Raw genomic sequence first — 17,351 nt, 5'->3', positions numbered from 1 at the left:
TGCATTGACACGTTAGTCCAGCCAAAACTCCACAATTCCAGCCTGGTTCGGCAAGGGTGGAAACTGGACTTTTATAGTCAGTTAACTCCCTTGCCTCGAGAAGAGGACCAGAACAAGGCAGAAGGTTGTCACCACGGCTGCAGTGCACGACTGTGGCTTAAGATTTATTGAACATCCTATGTATTCACCTTTTCACCCAAACAAAAAGGACTGTCTGGCAAGCATTATGCAAATGATGAATACGTCTCTGCTAGATTTCTGCTCTGTAGGACTTTCTAAACCCTCAAGAGGAGTCTTCTTAACCAGCGGTAACCAGGCACCGCAGCATCATTGGCAGAAGTGAGGGATTTATGTTTAAAGAGTCCATCATAGTTAGGGACCCGTGAAGATCCGTGGTAGGTCTTCAGCAACCAATGCTTGCTGTAAAAGGCAACTATGCTTGTCGTAAGAGGCGACTAACGGGATCGGGTGGTCAGGCTTGCTGACTTGGATGATGCATGTCATCGATCCCAATTGCGTGGATCGATGCTCATGATATTACTCACTAGATTGTCTGGTCCAGATTAGATTACTTACAGACCGCCGTCACATAGCTGGAATAATGCTGAGTGTGGCGTTAATCAACAAACAAACCAACCAACCATCATAGTTAGGCTTTTCAGCTACCCCTTGCATATTCTTACCCTATACCTAAACACTAACATTGACGTCGGCTATGTATGTCTTCGTATTACAGTAGGCTGATTCGGTTAAAATTGACCCATTTATGAGTAGTTGGATGTTGATATGAAATATTGCAATATTGGTGTGCGCATGTATATCATCACATCAATATCAAGCCATGGACCCACGGTTTCTATAAACGTGTCAATTACGTCACTACCTCGTGTATGGATATCGCCTGTCATTCCTCGTCGTAGGTGACGTCGTCCATTGTTCAGATGTCACACTACACATAACATTACAGTTTATGACATCTCATTCCCAGATGTCTTCTCTTTATACTCACAACTGTTTCAATATAAGCTACACCCATGTTTACCTCATTTTTCCATCAAAACAAATATGGCCTCCAACAATTCCTCCAATTGTACAGAGCATACAAAGCACTACAAGCCCCTATACGTGTCGGCCTTAACCAATGATGACTATCGGGCAGAAGAAGTCTTGTGCTTGTACTGAGTCACTGCCATTGTATCGAGGAACCAGATCGATATTTAGGTTACATACAGAATTCCCTCCCTTCCCGTGTCTTTGAAATCGCTATCGATCACAAGCGACAGATGTCAGCATGACGTCACACGCTTTTGCTGTCGGTAGTAAAACGTCACAAAATATGCTCTTATGCTAATAGGCCTTTGTGTGCAGGTGACGTAGTCAACGAACGGTGACATGACTTTTTTTCGCTTTTGTATTCAGGGCTATGTTTGGGCTCATTCTGCTGACAAAGCGCTCCTGACGTAGAAAGCATCAGGCAAAAATAACGTGTAGGATCTCTGTGTCTTCTCAGATGCGGCAATGCTCGTACAAACAACGTATATTTTGCGACATATTTTCGGAACTAATTGAATGGCTGCTGAATCTAGATCTATATCTGGTCGCTCCACAAAGGATAATGCGATTCCGTGAAAAAAACAAATCAAGTTGTCTTCATTCGAGCAGTTGCCCATACTGTGTACTATAAATTGCAATCTTTGAGTTTATCGAGGATCTCAGCATGTGAAAAGAAGCCACTGTTTCCCATGCTGGTTTTGAACATTACCGAATAACCATTTTTGTTAGATATCCTATTTAACAGGCAATAAACATATTTGTGTGAAGTCAGATTTACTTACGCGTGAGGAACAACATGTTGTGAGTGGAAGGAACGAATTGGAAAATATAGTAATAACACCGGTTGTCCATTTCACAGAAAATATTTTGTTTTTACCATTGATTTCACATACGCCATAAACAGATACATGTAAATATTAGTACAAAAATCTCATAATAAATATGTTTATTATGGTGCAATAAAGGTAAAAACATCCTCTTGTAAAGATGTTGTCACTTGCTGCTGTAGACATAACATACACCTGTTGTTTACTAAACATGTCTGTCAAGCATCGAACACGCTGCACCCCGAATCTCCTAAAATACATGCACGTGCCAGACTGCACAATGGCTAAGTTGTTGACTGACCGGCAGGTTGTAACAATCGTACAAGGATGAATGGATTGACACATCTGAATCAACAGCAATGTTATAGTCACATCAGAAACAATACTGGTGAATGGGACTGGCAAGACACGGATGAGTTTGTGTGCATGTTCCCCTCTGACATCAACTGTATTATTAAGTTCTACGGTATTCTAGAACTTACAACGTTGTCATTCAATGTTTATTGAAGAAAATGTGTTGGATCCAAAAGTAACACAACCTATCAAGCGATCTCGAGGGGCATATAGTTATAGTGTGGTGTCGGGCGAGAGGGGCATATAGTTATAGTGTGGTGTCGGGCGAGAGGTACACAGGCTCACACACAGGGTACATCACACCACATGCCCCGCGGGAGCCGCTGACAACGAATTTATCCCACCGGCATTTATTCATACATGTCCGGAATATAATTTTGTCCGCAGAATAATCGAGTTCGAAAAACTCGTAGCAGACGACGCAAACGAAATGAGTTACTTCCCCTTACCCAATGAATTCAGATAAACATCGGTTCATTTCAACTCAAAGATACTTATTCGATATTTGCATGTTACCAGGATGTGTTCCGATTGATTTCACAGCTGCATGGATAATAATTGCACCCACCTTAACCAATCAGAAGCAAGTAGTTTAATGTAAGGTGAGATAACACCCGGACAGGACCATACCCCCCGCACCACCCACACTACCGCGAAATTAAATCCGCTGATGCGTTTATCAATTCCCTCGGGAATAAAATTAGGATTCAATCGACCTTTCAGCGTGATTTATAAGATTTTAAAAAATGCATTATTGTTGTTTTCAACGTTCGAAATGTAGGCGTCCGTCTGTTACCCAAAAACCTGTAACGGTGACTCCAAATCACTCAGTACAATTTCCGCTTTAACAAGGATGTGTGTCAAGCTTTTGTCACATGATTAATAACCAATATTGTGAACATATCTGGTTTCACATTCAGATTTTAATCATGTCATGCGTGTTTGCTATAAGTGGCTGTCATCGTTAGACAGTGGTTAGTAGCTCAGGGGAATGTCCGTCTAGACTCATATGAAAATTGTACATATACCTCTTGATAACTGAGTCTCAGAAAATTAACTAGGCAGCCCGTGTCTTAAGTACAACCCATTTACACTGTTCAAAAAAAGAAACGCACATGGAGATTTTTTATAAATTGATTGTATCTAGTTAAGTCAATGTATTTAATTTATTTTCATAGATACAAATATGAAATTTTGGAGCTCGATAGTCACATAATGTCGTTGTACAAAAGGCATTGACAACTGTTCATTGTCATGTCACATAAGGTCACAAGATTGCGCTGATCTCAGTATCTCGTGTGACCGCCCCGGGTAGCAATCACGGCTCTGCTTCTCCTGGGATCTGTCTGGATAAGTTATGAATTCTGTCCTGCGGAATTCTGCGCCATTCTGCGTGTAACGCTTTGGCTAGTTGTGGGAGTGTCTGCGGCGTGTTCTGACGTTGACGTGCACGTCGATCGAGTTCATCCCAGAAGTGTTCGATTGGGTTGAGATCTGGTGATCTCGACGGACAGGGCAAGACGTCCGCTTCCAGTCTCGCGAAGATGGTTCCTGACAGTCTGGTCCGATATCCTCCTCAAATCAGGGATGCGTCCTGCAGTATCCGTAGCTGTGGCATTTCTATGACGTAGATGGAACAGTCGAATGTAGCGATCCTGTGCAGGGGTGGTAACTCTTGGTTGGCCGGTTCTCGGACAGTCTGCAATGGAATTGAACTGTGTGTATCGGTCACAAGGGCGGCAATTGGTGCTGTTGTGGACGTTGTTCAAAGTGGCGTGCAGCAGAAGACTGCGATTCCCCTCTTTGGATACGTCCAATGGCCATGTTTCGATCGGTAGCGCTGAGTCTCAGCATTTTCGAACTTGAAAAATGCTGACAATTGAATGACAAATTATTGACTCATGCTTGCCTTTTTATAGCCACTACCACGAGTTACGAATGCCATAATTTTCAGGTGCATTTTGCTTTACTGTTTTCCTCCTTGTCATTTTTGAACAAGTGTGAAAACAAAGCCGTTTAAAACACTGCAAACCGACAATGGCTGCGTTTTGACCCACCGTTTGTCGAATATCAGGCCACCAACTTTTTCCAATAACATATATCCAATTTTTTATACACTCAATTTTATAGAGTGTAAGTTGATAGAAGCATTGATATACATGCATTGATATACGTTTATAGGATCTGTTTACTACACTCTTATCCATCCATATATAGAGATTATTACACGAACATATGTGTCATACTGATTTTGCGAAACGAGTGTCAGAGTTGTTGTATTTCGCGAGCGAGATCGAGGGAAATAAATGAATTCTTATACTCCTTATAATTCCTTGAATCTCAGCCATTTCTTTCCCTTTCTGAACGTTTTGTTTGTTTGTTTGTTGTTTAACACTGCACTATTCCAGCAATGTGACGGCGATTTGTAGATGATCGAATTTGGACCACCAAATCCTGTGATTGTCGTCATGGGAATCGATCTAGGTGACTGCACGATGCATCAACCAAGTGAGCCTGACTACCCGATCCCGACAGTCGCCTCTTACGATGCATGGGTTGGGGAAGACCTGTTCTTCTCCGGAACCTTCACAGGACGCTTCTAAACGTGTAATCGCTTTGTACCATCATAACCGCTTCCCTTTGTTTCCTATTCCGAATAAATAAACGTAATTATGGAGTATATATGTAGATATACCAGTGCCATTGGACATGACTTGTTCTAATAATTCGTTTTGGTATTTGTTTTCAAGATGTAAAAAGAGACTATGCAAGAAATAAAAGAGTGATTAAATGGTGTTTCACACCCCACATTGCACAATTCTAGCTATATAACAGTGGTCAATAATTGTGCGTTTGCCAAGCAAACCAGTCGTGGACATCACAAAACGCCATCGAAGTACGATGTCACGTCATCAGCCATCCATTGTAACCACCTGAGCCTCATTAGTGGGCTCTGGAGAGGAACAGGGGCTATTGGTCCCAACCGAAATCCTCACACGTGGCACAAAGGATGGGATATGTTGACATCCACACAATCGACGCAACGCACACAGTCATGTAAGAGTTATCTCCCATATGAATAGTAAAAGAAACGTTCGTAATATGTCTGAGTCAATATGACTACCACCTGCACCCAAACATGAAGCTGTACTCATTATTTATACGTTATTATCCCCGACGTGAAGTCAAATGAGAGATATAAGTTTGGCATCGACCCTTCAAGCTATTTCTTATCAAGGGATGCATTTACTGCAGGACAAGGAAACGCATAGCTGAGATCTAAATACATATGAAAGGCAATATCACATTAACCATATGTGAAGCATGATAATGATGTTATTTGATACTAAATTAATTAATGTTGGAATCCTCAACACGCAGCAATGAACCAATGCATAACCCAAACATGACGCTGCAGTACAGTCATAACACGAGTAAACCACGAGGTTGATACACCTGCATTTCTGCTCGTGAAACATCATGCATAAACTCTTGACGCTTAGTAAAATATAGACCATTATTACCTACGAAGGCAAACATATCTACATTGAAAAATATTGCTGCAATGAAATTGCATCACAATGGTTTGCAGACCATTGTGACGTTATTGGTAACCATGACGTTGAAGAATGATGGTGGAAGATAAATATGATCTCACCCTAGCGTATTTTGGTAGCAAATATATCAACACTCGTTGATAAAAGTGGGAAAAAAACTTTTATCAACTCGTGTTGATATATTTGATATCAAAAGACACTAGGGTGAGATTCTCAATATGTGCCCAAATGTCATATGATGTCACGAGACAGCAGTGTATTGTGTCCGTCATCCGGACGGCATTGTTAATGTCTTTCTTAACTTATTGTGACGTGAGGTCGGAATGACGTCACACTAGAAACGACGTCATAGCTGAAGTCACTCGACAAATTGTGGTTCTGCTGCTGTTGCGACTTAGTGTCCTATAACGTAAACACTAAATTTCGTCTCTGTATGTAGGCATCTTCTTCGGTAATAAATAGAACATCTTAGAACACCCGTGTCGTAAACATACTATGACATGAACACTCATATAATATCCTCTATTTTTTAGCCAATATGCATGACCTCGAGGTTAAATCGAAACCGAGGCTAACGTAGGCAATCACCTGGCGACCTCGAAAAGGAAAGATTACTGCTGTTTGCCTGTATAGATGCGATGCGCGTGGGGATTTTACAGTCTTTCCCCCGCATTCCCAAGGATAAGCCAGTAAGAAATAAGGCAGTGGTTGACGGAAATACGTAGAGAAATTCCGGTTTTGTCGATTATATGAAGGTAGTCTGGCCTGTGTAATGTGTAGGCCTGTCTGCGTAGGTGGAAACATCCTGTCTGTGCTAGGCCAAGAGTACGTGTACGTACTAGGTGGGTCCAGTAGCTAATAGACATTTAGGCCTTAGATAAATATAAGTGAGTGAGTGAGTTAAATTTTACGTCACATCGGCAATATTTCAGCCATATCGTGACGAGAAGTTATTATATATTATCAATTAATAAAAATACTGTCATCAATGGACAGTAAAATAACTAGAATATCCCAGATAAATCGTTAAAACTAGCATGTTATCATAAAAAAAAATATTTTAATGACTGGAAGGACATATATTAACTTAATTTCACCAACTGAGGAATCTCCCACAAGAAACCCACCACAGTCACCATCTCAGATACAGAAAGAATGACAATCATATTAAATTAATTTTGCCATTTGAAATGGTTCTTAAGTAGATGTTAATGAATACAAAATATACAACAGGTTTTTATATCCTATAGTACATTTAGATATATAGATTTGTTGGATATTATCCAAAATACCAAGTGATGTTTAGCCTATATGCCATGCACCTTAGTTGTAATGCCAGAGACATAATTAGTGTTATTTCTGTGCTTAAGAAGTAATATTGATGCATAATTGTTATGTTATATCCATGTGTCTTGTCGGAATTAAGCTGGGTTCAAGTGAAATAGATTTATCTGTCAGGATCAATTGTTGTGTCTCTACCACAAGTGCAATTATCTCTATTTTGTTTTGGGTAGCATCAACATATGGCCTCCTGCTGATGTTGTTCTAGGAAATATGCCTGAAGACTTCCGATTGTTGTACCCTAGAACTGTAGTCATAACTGATATGTACACTAAGAGACCCTCAAATATTTTGTATTGCAAAACATTGATTATGTTGACGCAGGAATGTTTGTCCTGCTCTGTTTTGCAATGCATTGGTAAATTGGGTCCATACATTTGCTTTTGTTGCTTACCATTTCTTCATCATGGATGATAGGGAAAACGTGAGAAAAACGTGAAAAAGTTATATGCTGATGAAAGTTATCTCCCCTGGGTAAAACATTTGTAATTTAATTTTTAAGATAACATTTAAAATTTTCTAAAATATGTACCCAATATACACTCTGAGAAATATTTGCAATTCGTATCCTCTGAAAATTGTATTGTTATTTATCAGTAATATAGTGCATTCCTACTGCAAATTATTATTACACTGATGTCAATAAACCCCAAATTGAAAATAAATTTAAATTTATGCATCATGCGTTTGTTATCTATGTGGGTTAATTGTATTGCTGTATGTGACTGAATCCTGTAATATTGATCTGATATCATGTTCTCTTTGAAAGTTATTAGTAACTATGCTATGAAATAACTGAAAAAAATCAACAATAAATCATTCTAACAGTACAGTAAAAGAGCATTTACAATAATTTCTAATATTTTGCATGTGGGTATCAAGTCCATTCGGGTAAAAGTCAGGTACAGTTGCAATTTTGTTAATAAATTGACAATTCAGTCAAGGAAATATTTGAAGAAAAAAATCATCCAATTTTGTCTGCAGACATTTTTTATGCAGTAATACTAAGTACTGCTCAACCCACACAGGCATACTAAGTACTGCTCGACCAACACAGGCATTCGAAGTACTGCTCGACCCACACAGGGATACCAGGTACTGCTCGACCCAAACAGGCATACTAAGTACTGCTCGACCCGCACAGGCATACCAGAAACTGCTCGACCCACACAGGCATACAAATTACTGCTCGACCCACACAGTCATACTAAGTACTGCTCGACCCATACGGACATACAGGTACTGCTCAACCTACACAGGCATACGAAGTACTGCTCGACCGATACAGGTATACCAGATACTGTTCGACCCACACAGGCATACAAAGTACTACTCGACCCACACAGGCATACCAGATACTGCGCGACCCATACGGACATTCGAAGTACTGCTCGACCCACACAGACATACCAGGTACTGCTCAACCCACACAGGTATACCAGGTACTGCTCAACCCACACAGGCATACCAGATACTGCTCGGCCCATACGGACATTCGAAGTACTGCTCGACCCATACAGGCATATCAGATACTCCTCGACTCACACAGGAATACGAAGTACTGCTCGACACACAAAGTACTGCTTGACCCACACATGCATTCGAAGTAGTGCTCGACCCATAAAGGAATACGAAGTACTACCAGATACTGCTCGACCCACACAGGCATACGAAGTACTGCTCGACCCACACAGGGATATCAGATACTGCTCAGCCCATAAAGGCATACGAAGTACTGCTCGATCCACACAGGCATACGAAGTACTGCTCAGCCCATAAAGGCATAGGAAGTACTGCTCGTCCAAAACAGGGATACCAGGTACTGTTCGACCCACACAGGGATACGAAGTACTGCTCGACCCACACAGGGATATCAGATACTGCTCGACCCACACAAGCATACGAAGTACTGCTCGACCCACATAGGCATACAAAGTACTGCTCGATCCACACGGACATACAGGTACTGCTCAACCCACAGGGGCATAGGAAGTACTGCTCGACCAAAACAGGGACACCAGATACTGCTCGACTTACACAGGGATAGTAGGTACTGCTCTACCCACACAGGCATTCGAAGTACTGTTCGACCCACACAGGCATACCAGATACTGCTCGATCCAGAAAGGCATTGGAAGTACTGCTCGACTCACACAGGCATACTAAGTACTGCTCGACCCACAAAGACATACCAGGTACTGCTCGACCCACACAGGCATACGAAGTGCTGCTCAACCCACACAGGCATACTAAGTAATGTTCAACCCAGAAAGGCATAGGAAGTACTGCTCGACCCACACAGGCATACCAGATACTGTTGACCCACACGGGCATACGCAGTACTGCTTGACCCACACAGGCATACGAAGTACTGCTCGACCCACACAGGCATACCAGATAGTGCTCGACCCACACAGGCATACGAAGTACTGCTCGACCCACATAGGCATACAAAGTACTGCTCAACCCACACAGGCATACCAGATAGTGCTCGACCCACACAGGCATACGAAGTACTGCTCGACCCACACAGGCATACGACGTACTGCTTGACGCACACAGGCATACCAGATACTGCTCGACCCACACAGGCATACGAAGTGATGCTCAACCCACACAGGCATACTGAGTAATGCTCAACCCAGAAAGGCATAGGAAGTACTGCTCGACCCACACAGGCATACGAGGCACTGCTCGACTCACACAAGCGCGTAAGTACTGCATGACCGATACAGGCTTACTAAGCACTACTCGACCCACACAAGTGCATTAAGTACTGTTCGAGCAAAACACAGAAATATTTATTTCTGTTCCACTCACACGTGTGCAACAGTTCGATACACACAGGAGTATTAAGTACTGCCCGACCCACATGTGTTTATTAAGTACTGTTTGACTTACAAAGGAGCATTAAGTAATGTTCGACTCGCACAGTAGTATTAAGCACTGTTCGATCCACATGTATATAAAGTACTGTTCGACCAACACAAACATATTAAGTGCTGTTCGACCAACACAGTAGTATTAAGTACTGTTCGATCCACATGTATATAAAGTAATGTTTGAACAACACAGAAGTATTAAGTATTGTTCGATCCACATGTATTTAAAGTACTGTTTGACCAACACAGAAGTATTAATTACTGTTCGATCCACATGTGTATTAAGTGCTGTTCGACAAACACAGTAGTTTTAAGTACTGTTCAATCGACACGTATTTTAAAGTACTGTTTGAACAACACAGGAGTAATAAGTACTGTTCGATCCACATGTGTATTAAGTGTTGTTCGACCCACACAGTAGTATTAAGTACTGTTCGATCCACATGTGTATTAAGTGCTGTTCGACCCACACAGTAGTTTTAAGTACTGTTCGATCGACACGTATTTTAAAGTACTGTTTGAACAACACAGGAGTAATAAGTACTGTTCGATCCACATGTGTATTAAGTGTTGTTCGACCCACACAGTAGTACTAAGTACTGTTCGATCCACATGTATATAAAGTACTGTTTGACCAACACAGAAGTATTTAGTACTGTTCGATCCACATGTATATAAAGTACTGTTTGACCAACACAGAAGTATTAAGTACTGTTCGATCCACACATGAGTTTTAAGTACTGTTTGACCAACACAGAAGTATTAAGTACTGTTCGATCCACATGTGTATTAAGTACTGTTCGACTCACACAGGAGTATTAAGTACTGCCCGACCTAAATGTGTTTATTAAGTACTGTTGGACTCACAAAGGAGCATTTAGTGCCGTTTGAATCACACAGGAGTATTAAGTATTGCCCGACCCACATATGTTTATTAAGTACTGTTGGACTCACAAAGGAGCATTTAGTGCCGTTCGACTCACACAGGAGTATGAAGTACTGCTCGACCCACATGTGTTTATTAAGTACTGTTGGACTCACAAAGGAGCATTAAGTACTGCCCGACGGGGAGAGTATTGCGTATATCATCACACCAGGAGGACGGGGAGGGTATTGTGTATATCATCACACCAGGAGGACGGGGAGAGTATTGTGTATATCATCACACCAGGAGGACGGGGAGAGTGTTGTGTATATCATCACACCAGGAGGACGGGGAGAGTATTGTGTATATCATCACACCAGGAGGACGGGGAGAGTATTGTGTATATCATCACACCAGGAGGATGTTGTTGTGTATATCATCACACCAGGAGGATGTTGTTGTGTATATCATCACACCAGGAGGACGGGGAGAGTATTGTGTATATCATCACACCAGGAGGATGTTGTTGTGTATATCATCACACCAGGAGGACGGGGAGGGTATTGTGTATATCATCACATCAGGAGGACGGGGAGAGTATTGTGTATATCATCACACCACAAGGAAGGAAGGAGTATTGTCTATATTATCAAACCAGGTGGAAGGAGACAGAGTCATGTACATCTTCATATAAAGAGGACCAAGGCGGTATTATCTATATCAGCATACCAAGTCGACGTCACAGTTTCCGTTATCACAGGGTTGCGCAAGGACAGGTGTAGCCAGGTGAGGTCATTATCTTGGCCGCGAGTGTTGGGTCAGCTGGGTGAGAACATGTGTACTTACCTATACACAGTGATGGCCACAATTCATGTATTATTGGACTTTCATCAAAATATTTAACAAATACACGGGAAGGGAGCACGCGTGCCCATGTTCGCAAATCAGGTGAAGTTAAGCAACGTTAGCGATCGTGTAGACTAAAAGGGGTTCTTATGCTTCGGTCCTGCCTCACATTGAAACACGTTACGTGTGGTGTCTCCTTTGGCAAGTGAATTTGTTCGAAATGTGCCTCTGTTCACCCAGCAGTGAATGGGTACCCGGTAGGAAGGGATTGTAATGTACCCCTACAAGCATCATTGGGCAGATTTGGTTGAAAACACCCTAAGGAGCTTAGAATGAAAGTCGAGTGCACACTGATCCATTGAACTGGGTAACAATGCTATAGCGCTGTACGCATGCATCGGTGGAGTCAGCGCATTAATAAAAGACCATTTTATTTATTTTTAAATAATTTATATTTATTTATTTTTATTTTTTATGCATTTATTTCATTTCATTGTCGTGAATCTGTATACAATAATAATAATGTATTCGTTTTAGGATATAAGGTCAGGACAAGTAGCTTCTGGTGTGCCAAATGTGAAGAAGTGCATTAAATGTGAAGTTTGTTACTGATTCAAAAAGGTTTTTTATGATTTCATATATTTTTGGAGTATACAAACAAATAGTTTAAAGAATGTAGTTCACAAAAAACTATTCCAGTGCCAGGATGCTAAGACATCTTTATTCGATTGTGCAAGTTAGTGGGTTTACACGAACAGGTGGTATATTCCTACGCTTGAGATATTGTTTTATTGCTTGGATCAGACTAGAATATTCGAGAAAATGTGGTTTACAGACCTGTATATCTTTTAGGTCTAAAAGATCTAGAAAATTTCCACTCTCGTTTATCAAATCAGATCAATATCTTTTCCCGAGAAATGTTTATAATATGCCGGAGTGTTCCCGATTCTTATATTCGTATTTTGCCATAAAGGTTGTGATAATATATCTTTTTCCTCTTTGATAGAATTTCCTTTTTTCTATTAAGCTTCCCCATGCACACAGAACATCTTTCCAGAATGCATAGTTCCTATCATTGATAACCTTTTCCGAAATATAGAATTAGGGTTATTGCAGAAAATTAATTTGTGTTGGAGCTATATTTATTAATCAAAAGAGCGGTAAGTTAAGAGTGTGGATGTGAATGGAACAATCGTTTAATCCAAGATATCTTTTGAGCATTGATTGTATGTTTAATATCAGGCACTCTTATACCTCCCTCTTCATGAGGTTTATTATAATATTTCTACTGAATTTGTCTTGTTTATTTTTCCATATAAAATGAAAACATAGTGTTTCGAGTTCTTTTTTCAATCTTTCAATTGGATTTTGTAGGGTTGAGAAAAGGTGGGTTAGTTTGGGTAAAATAAGACTTTTTTGTACATTAATTCTACCCAATGGGGTCAGGTCATGTGCTAACCCAGATGTTGATGATGATACTTATAGTTTTAAATGTGTCTTCGTAATTTCTTTCTGCCATTTCTGCCAAATTGTGAGTAAACAATTCCGAGAAGAGTAAAACATTTTCTTGACCAATCTAAATTCCAACCTTTGCACATAGATTTATCAGAGAAGCGTTCAGAGCCTATCCACAACACTTGCGTTTTGCTAGTGTTAATTTTAAGGCCCGAAAAAGACGCATATGGTTGAAGAGTTGTCATGGTGTTTTGGAGACATTTTTCAGTTCCATCTAAAATGAGAGAAGTGTCGTCTGCGAATTGGGAAATTGGAAATTTTATCTCATCGACCCTAACTCCGTTTATTTTTTTGTTAGTGTGTAGCATTATTGGCAACATTTCGGGGCATAACAAGAATATATATAAGGAGATAAAGTGTCACCTTGTCTATTTTCACTTGCTACTTTTTTAACAAATCTGAAGCAAAACCGTTAACTAAAACACTTGATTATATAGCGAGATAGAAAGTTGTTATCCAGTGCTTAACTGAAGGTCCAAAATTAAAAAAAACGTCAAAGCTTCTTGGATGAAAACCCACTCTACTGAATCGAACGCCTTTTCAAACTCTACAAGTAACAACAATCCTTGGATTTCCATAATATCATAAATTAATCTAGTGCATTCTCCAATGTATCGTTTTGTCATAAAACCTCTTTGATCCTCGTCAATTATTGTGGGCAGAACTTTTTTATTCTATTTGCTATTGTTGCTGATGCTATCTTATAGGAGACATTTAATAGGGAAAATGGTCTCGCAATTGTTTAAGTGATGCTTTGGTTTGTCTTTTTGGAAAGCATGCTATTAGACCCTGCTTTTGACTGTTAATTCTCCTCTTTGGAAACTTAGGTTCAGCGATCATATCAGATATTTAAGCAGATCTAGCCAGAAAAAAATTGTAGGATTCTACAGTAAATCCGTCAGATATTTTTTCAAAATGTTAAAACTTTCTCATAGTGTATTCATATAATTACTGATTCAAACGTTGATAAGCCCTGATTTCATATATATGCACAGCACTATGAGAACCAGTTCATACCCATCTAACCGCGTGTGTGACCCTGTCTGCTAACAGTGCCGCTTATCTACTGCTGTAATGCCTATAACGCGACATGATGTGTTACATGAACCAGCGCGAGTCGTGTATCCACACAACCAACCTTCCTGGTGCGATGCTCGCGCCATGTTGCATTTGGGTGTCGCTTCTCTGTTCCCGAACTACTGTACAGCATTAGGTCACAGGTGTCTAGTAGCTGACGTGAGGCCCAAGAACTACTGACTGCATGGGGAACCGGTCCGTTGACACACAGTAAAAGGGCGTGTTTTCGAAACATAATGTTAGTAAAGGTTTGACGACGGGGTGCTTCGTCTCCTGGGCAGATGAAATAGCCAGCCAGCTTGAAATCGGACGTATCAGCGGATGTTTCCGGCATGAGGCGTTTCATTGTACCATGTATATCATGTAGCGCACACCTTACGGACACATTACGTTACAAATCGACTTAACCGGACATGTATGAATACGTACATACTGTTTTAACTCCTAGTTCCTCAGATGTAAGTGCTCCGTTATAACGTGTAGACACACGCTGTTCCAATAATGAGGTCAGGTTCATTCCACTCAGTCTTGACATTATGAAGATTTGTGCTTTTCCCAGGGAGTTCAGGTATACTTCATCATAGGTAGATCACACTTTAGTATGGTGCATTGCAGCTGGGCCACCAGACGGACATTTGGTCCCAGCAATAAACTTATATAAATTTTATTTAATCATATAGATCTACAAAAATATAAACATTCAAATGGAGCCCTAAACAATCCTTAAACAAGAGCTGAATCAGTCTAGACTTGCCAAATCAGTCTAGACTTGAGCTGGAGTCCGACTGGAGTCAGACTACAGGGTCAGTGTTTTGTTGCTGTTACTATTGCGGTATGCACCTGTAGCAGTGGAGTGGTACAGTAACATGACAGGAATCTGGTCTTCAAGCCTCTTCTGTAGATATTACGACAAACATTTATCACATTGTGTCACAATCAAGCTGTCATAATACACTAATGTCAAAATTTTAAAAGCTCGAATATAATTTTCTCCCTGTATCTGATATACTACAGCAACACTAGCATACCACATGTCAAGTTTGTTTGTTTGTTATTTTGTGCCAGACCCAGCAATATTCCAGCTATATGACGGCGGTCTGTATATATATTCTAATCTAGAACTGACAATTCAGTGATTGATATCATGAGCATCGATCTACGCAATTGGGATACGATGATACGCGTCAACCAAGTCAGCGAGCCCGACAACCCGATCCCGTTACGACAAGCATAGACGCCTTATACAGCAAACAGTAGTTGATGAAGACCTGTTCTACCCCGGATCTTCACGGGTCCACATGTGAAGTGATACATGAATTAAAGATGGCTTCCTCTCTACAAAAAAAGGCCCGCTACATCAAAGACGCCAAAACACGTAAAAGAGCACCAATTACAATCGTAGAAAATAATCCATATTATGCATGGCCGCGGTTGTCAGAGCGTAAAATGCGAATGGTCATGCGGTGAAGAGAGTATAACGTGAACAATGAGCGGAAACGCATCCACTCCAGTTACCGCATCTAAGGCATTAAGTGCGTTGTAACCGATTTAATTGTAAGCATGTTCCTCAGCTGCAACCCGCTATAGTCCTAGATTTTCATCTACATATAAACCAGTCCTGTTCGCTGAATGTAATTTATACCACTTGTAGCTGAAACATCATCGTTGTGTGAGTGAGTATGGTTTAACGCCGCTTTTAGCAATTTTCCAGCAATATCATGTCAGGTGACACCAGAAATGGGCTTAACACATTGCACCCATGTCGGGAATCGAACCCGGGTCTTCGGCGTTTTAACCACTAGGCTACCCCGCCGCCCTCACCGCTATGTCCTGCGTCTGGTCACTGGCACTGCAACGATCCACGCCTTCCTAACCTTCTCCTGAAGGCCGAAATCCGGACAAGTCCAAGCAGCTACGCAAACACAGTAATATAGTGGAATAGTCTTCAACGCGACGTCAAGCCCCATTTCACCTCTAAGGGTTTTATATTGACTTATGAACAGGATTAGTTCAAACAGGAACGATAATACGATAACGAGATTTTAAATTTATTGAAAAGGACAATAAATATTAAGGCAGTTTTCAGTTTGTTAGTTTAATTCCCACATTAGTTAATATAATTGTAATTATTCTTTTTTTTATAAAAAAAAATCCCAACAACTTATATTTCAACGAGGTTTAAATATTGAAGATTGTTGTTTGACATGAGTATGCCAGGTATATGTCGCGGGAGTCTAAATAGTCGAGACTAGACCAGACAAACCAGTGACTGATATTGTGAGCATTTAGTCGCATCTTATGCCATTCATAGAGGTTATTTGGGAGCAGTTCTGTTTTGAATATTAAAATATATTTTAAATATTATATAATCAGAAGTCCTTCTATACATGTCTAGACATGGTGGCTATGGAGATATTAATTTTTTATCATATGTGTTGACGCTGTCGATGAAACGACAAACTCAGTCAAGAAATACATTAGTTTTAAATTGACGTTTCAAGCAAGGGAAAGACAAAATCAAAACTGCGATTTTTAACTGAATAAATCGAATAAATTCATTGTGGGAATCATAAACTGAAAACTACCTTCCTACTGCCATTGCCATTCGAAATTCCTGTTATAAATAAAAATTTGCAAAGACAAGATGAACGGCTGAGAATAGATTAATTGAACTGCATGTTAAATACACAACACAATATGTTTATATAAGTGAGGTTCACTACTTTCAACAGCAATAGGCGAGTGCTGCTGGGACGCCTACGTCATACTACAGGACTTGGGCGCAATAATAGCTACCGTTGTGGTTTGAAGTTCTCACAATATGGAATCTTTCCGTTAGATAGGGGCACGGGTCCGGCTTGTCCCTGAATGGCTTGAATTGGTCACTTTGCGAGAGGTGACGAGTGATGCAATTGGCAATATGATTGGTGTCACGTCACTGGCGAAACGAAACTCTTTGGTATTTGTCACCAAAGAACATAAGACTAAATAATCGAGGATTAGGTAGGTAAACACACAATATTTCAGCACAATC

At 40.6% G+C, this 17,351-nt stretch overlaps 1 protein-coding gene across 1 annotated transcript in view; it reads right to left on the bottom strand.

The window, feature by feature from the left end:
* Nucleotides 1–3,440: 3,440 nt before the first annotated feature.
* LOC139453381 (glycine N-acyltransferase-like) overlaps nt 3,441–17,351 on the bottom strand; it is a 52,679-nt gene continuing 38,768 nt past the window's right edge. Inside the window, exon 5 of the mRNA XM_071235061.1 lies at nt 3,441–3,933. Within this exon, the coding sequence (XP_071091162.1) occupies nt 3,811–3,933 (123 nt within the window). The 3' untranslated portion in view covers nt 3,441–3,810. The remainder of the gene's footprint in view (nt 3,934–17,351) is intronic.

The sequence above is a fragment of the Haliotis cracherodii genome, unplaced genomic scaffold (genome assembly GCF_022045235.1).
Source record: "Haliotis cracherodii isolate W230 unplaced genomic scaffold, xgHalCrac1.p SCAF_9, whole genome shotgun sequence".
In the NCBI taxonomy this organism is placed as follows: domain Eukaryota; kingdom Metazoa; phylum Mollusca; class Gastropoda; order Lepetellida; family Haliotidae; genus Haliotis; species Haliotis cracherodii.
Note: the sequence above shows the minus strand (reverse complement) of the source record. Positions and strands in the feature narration are given on the sequence as shown.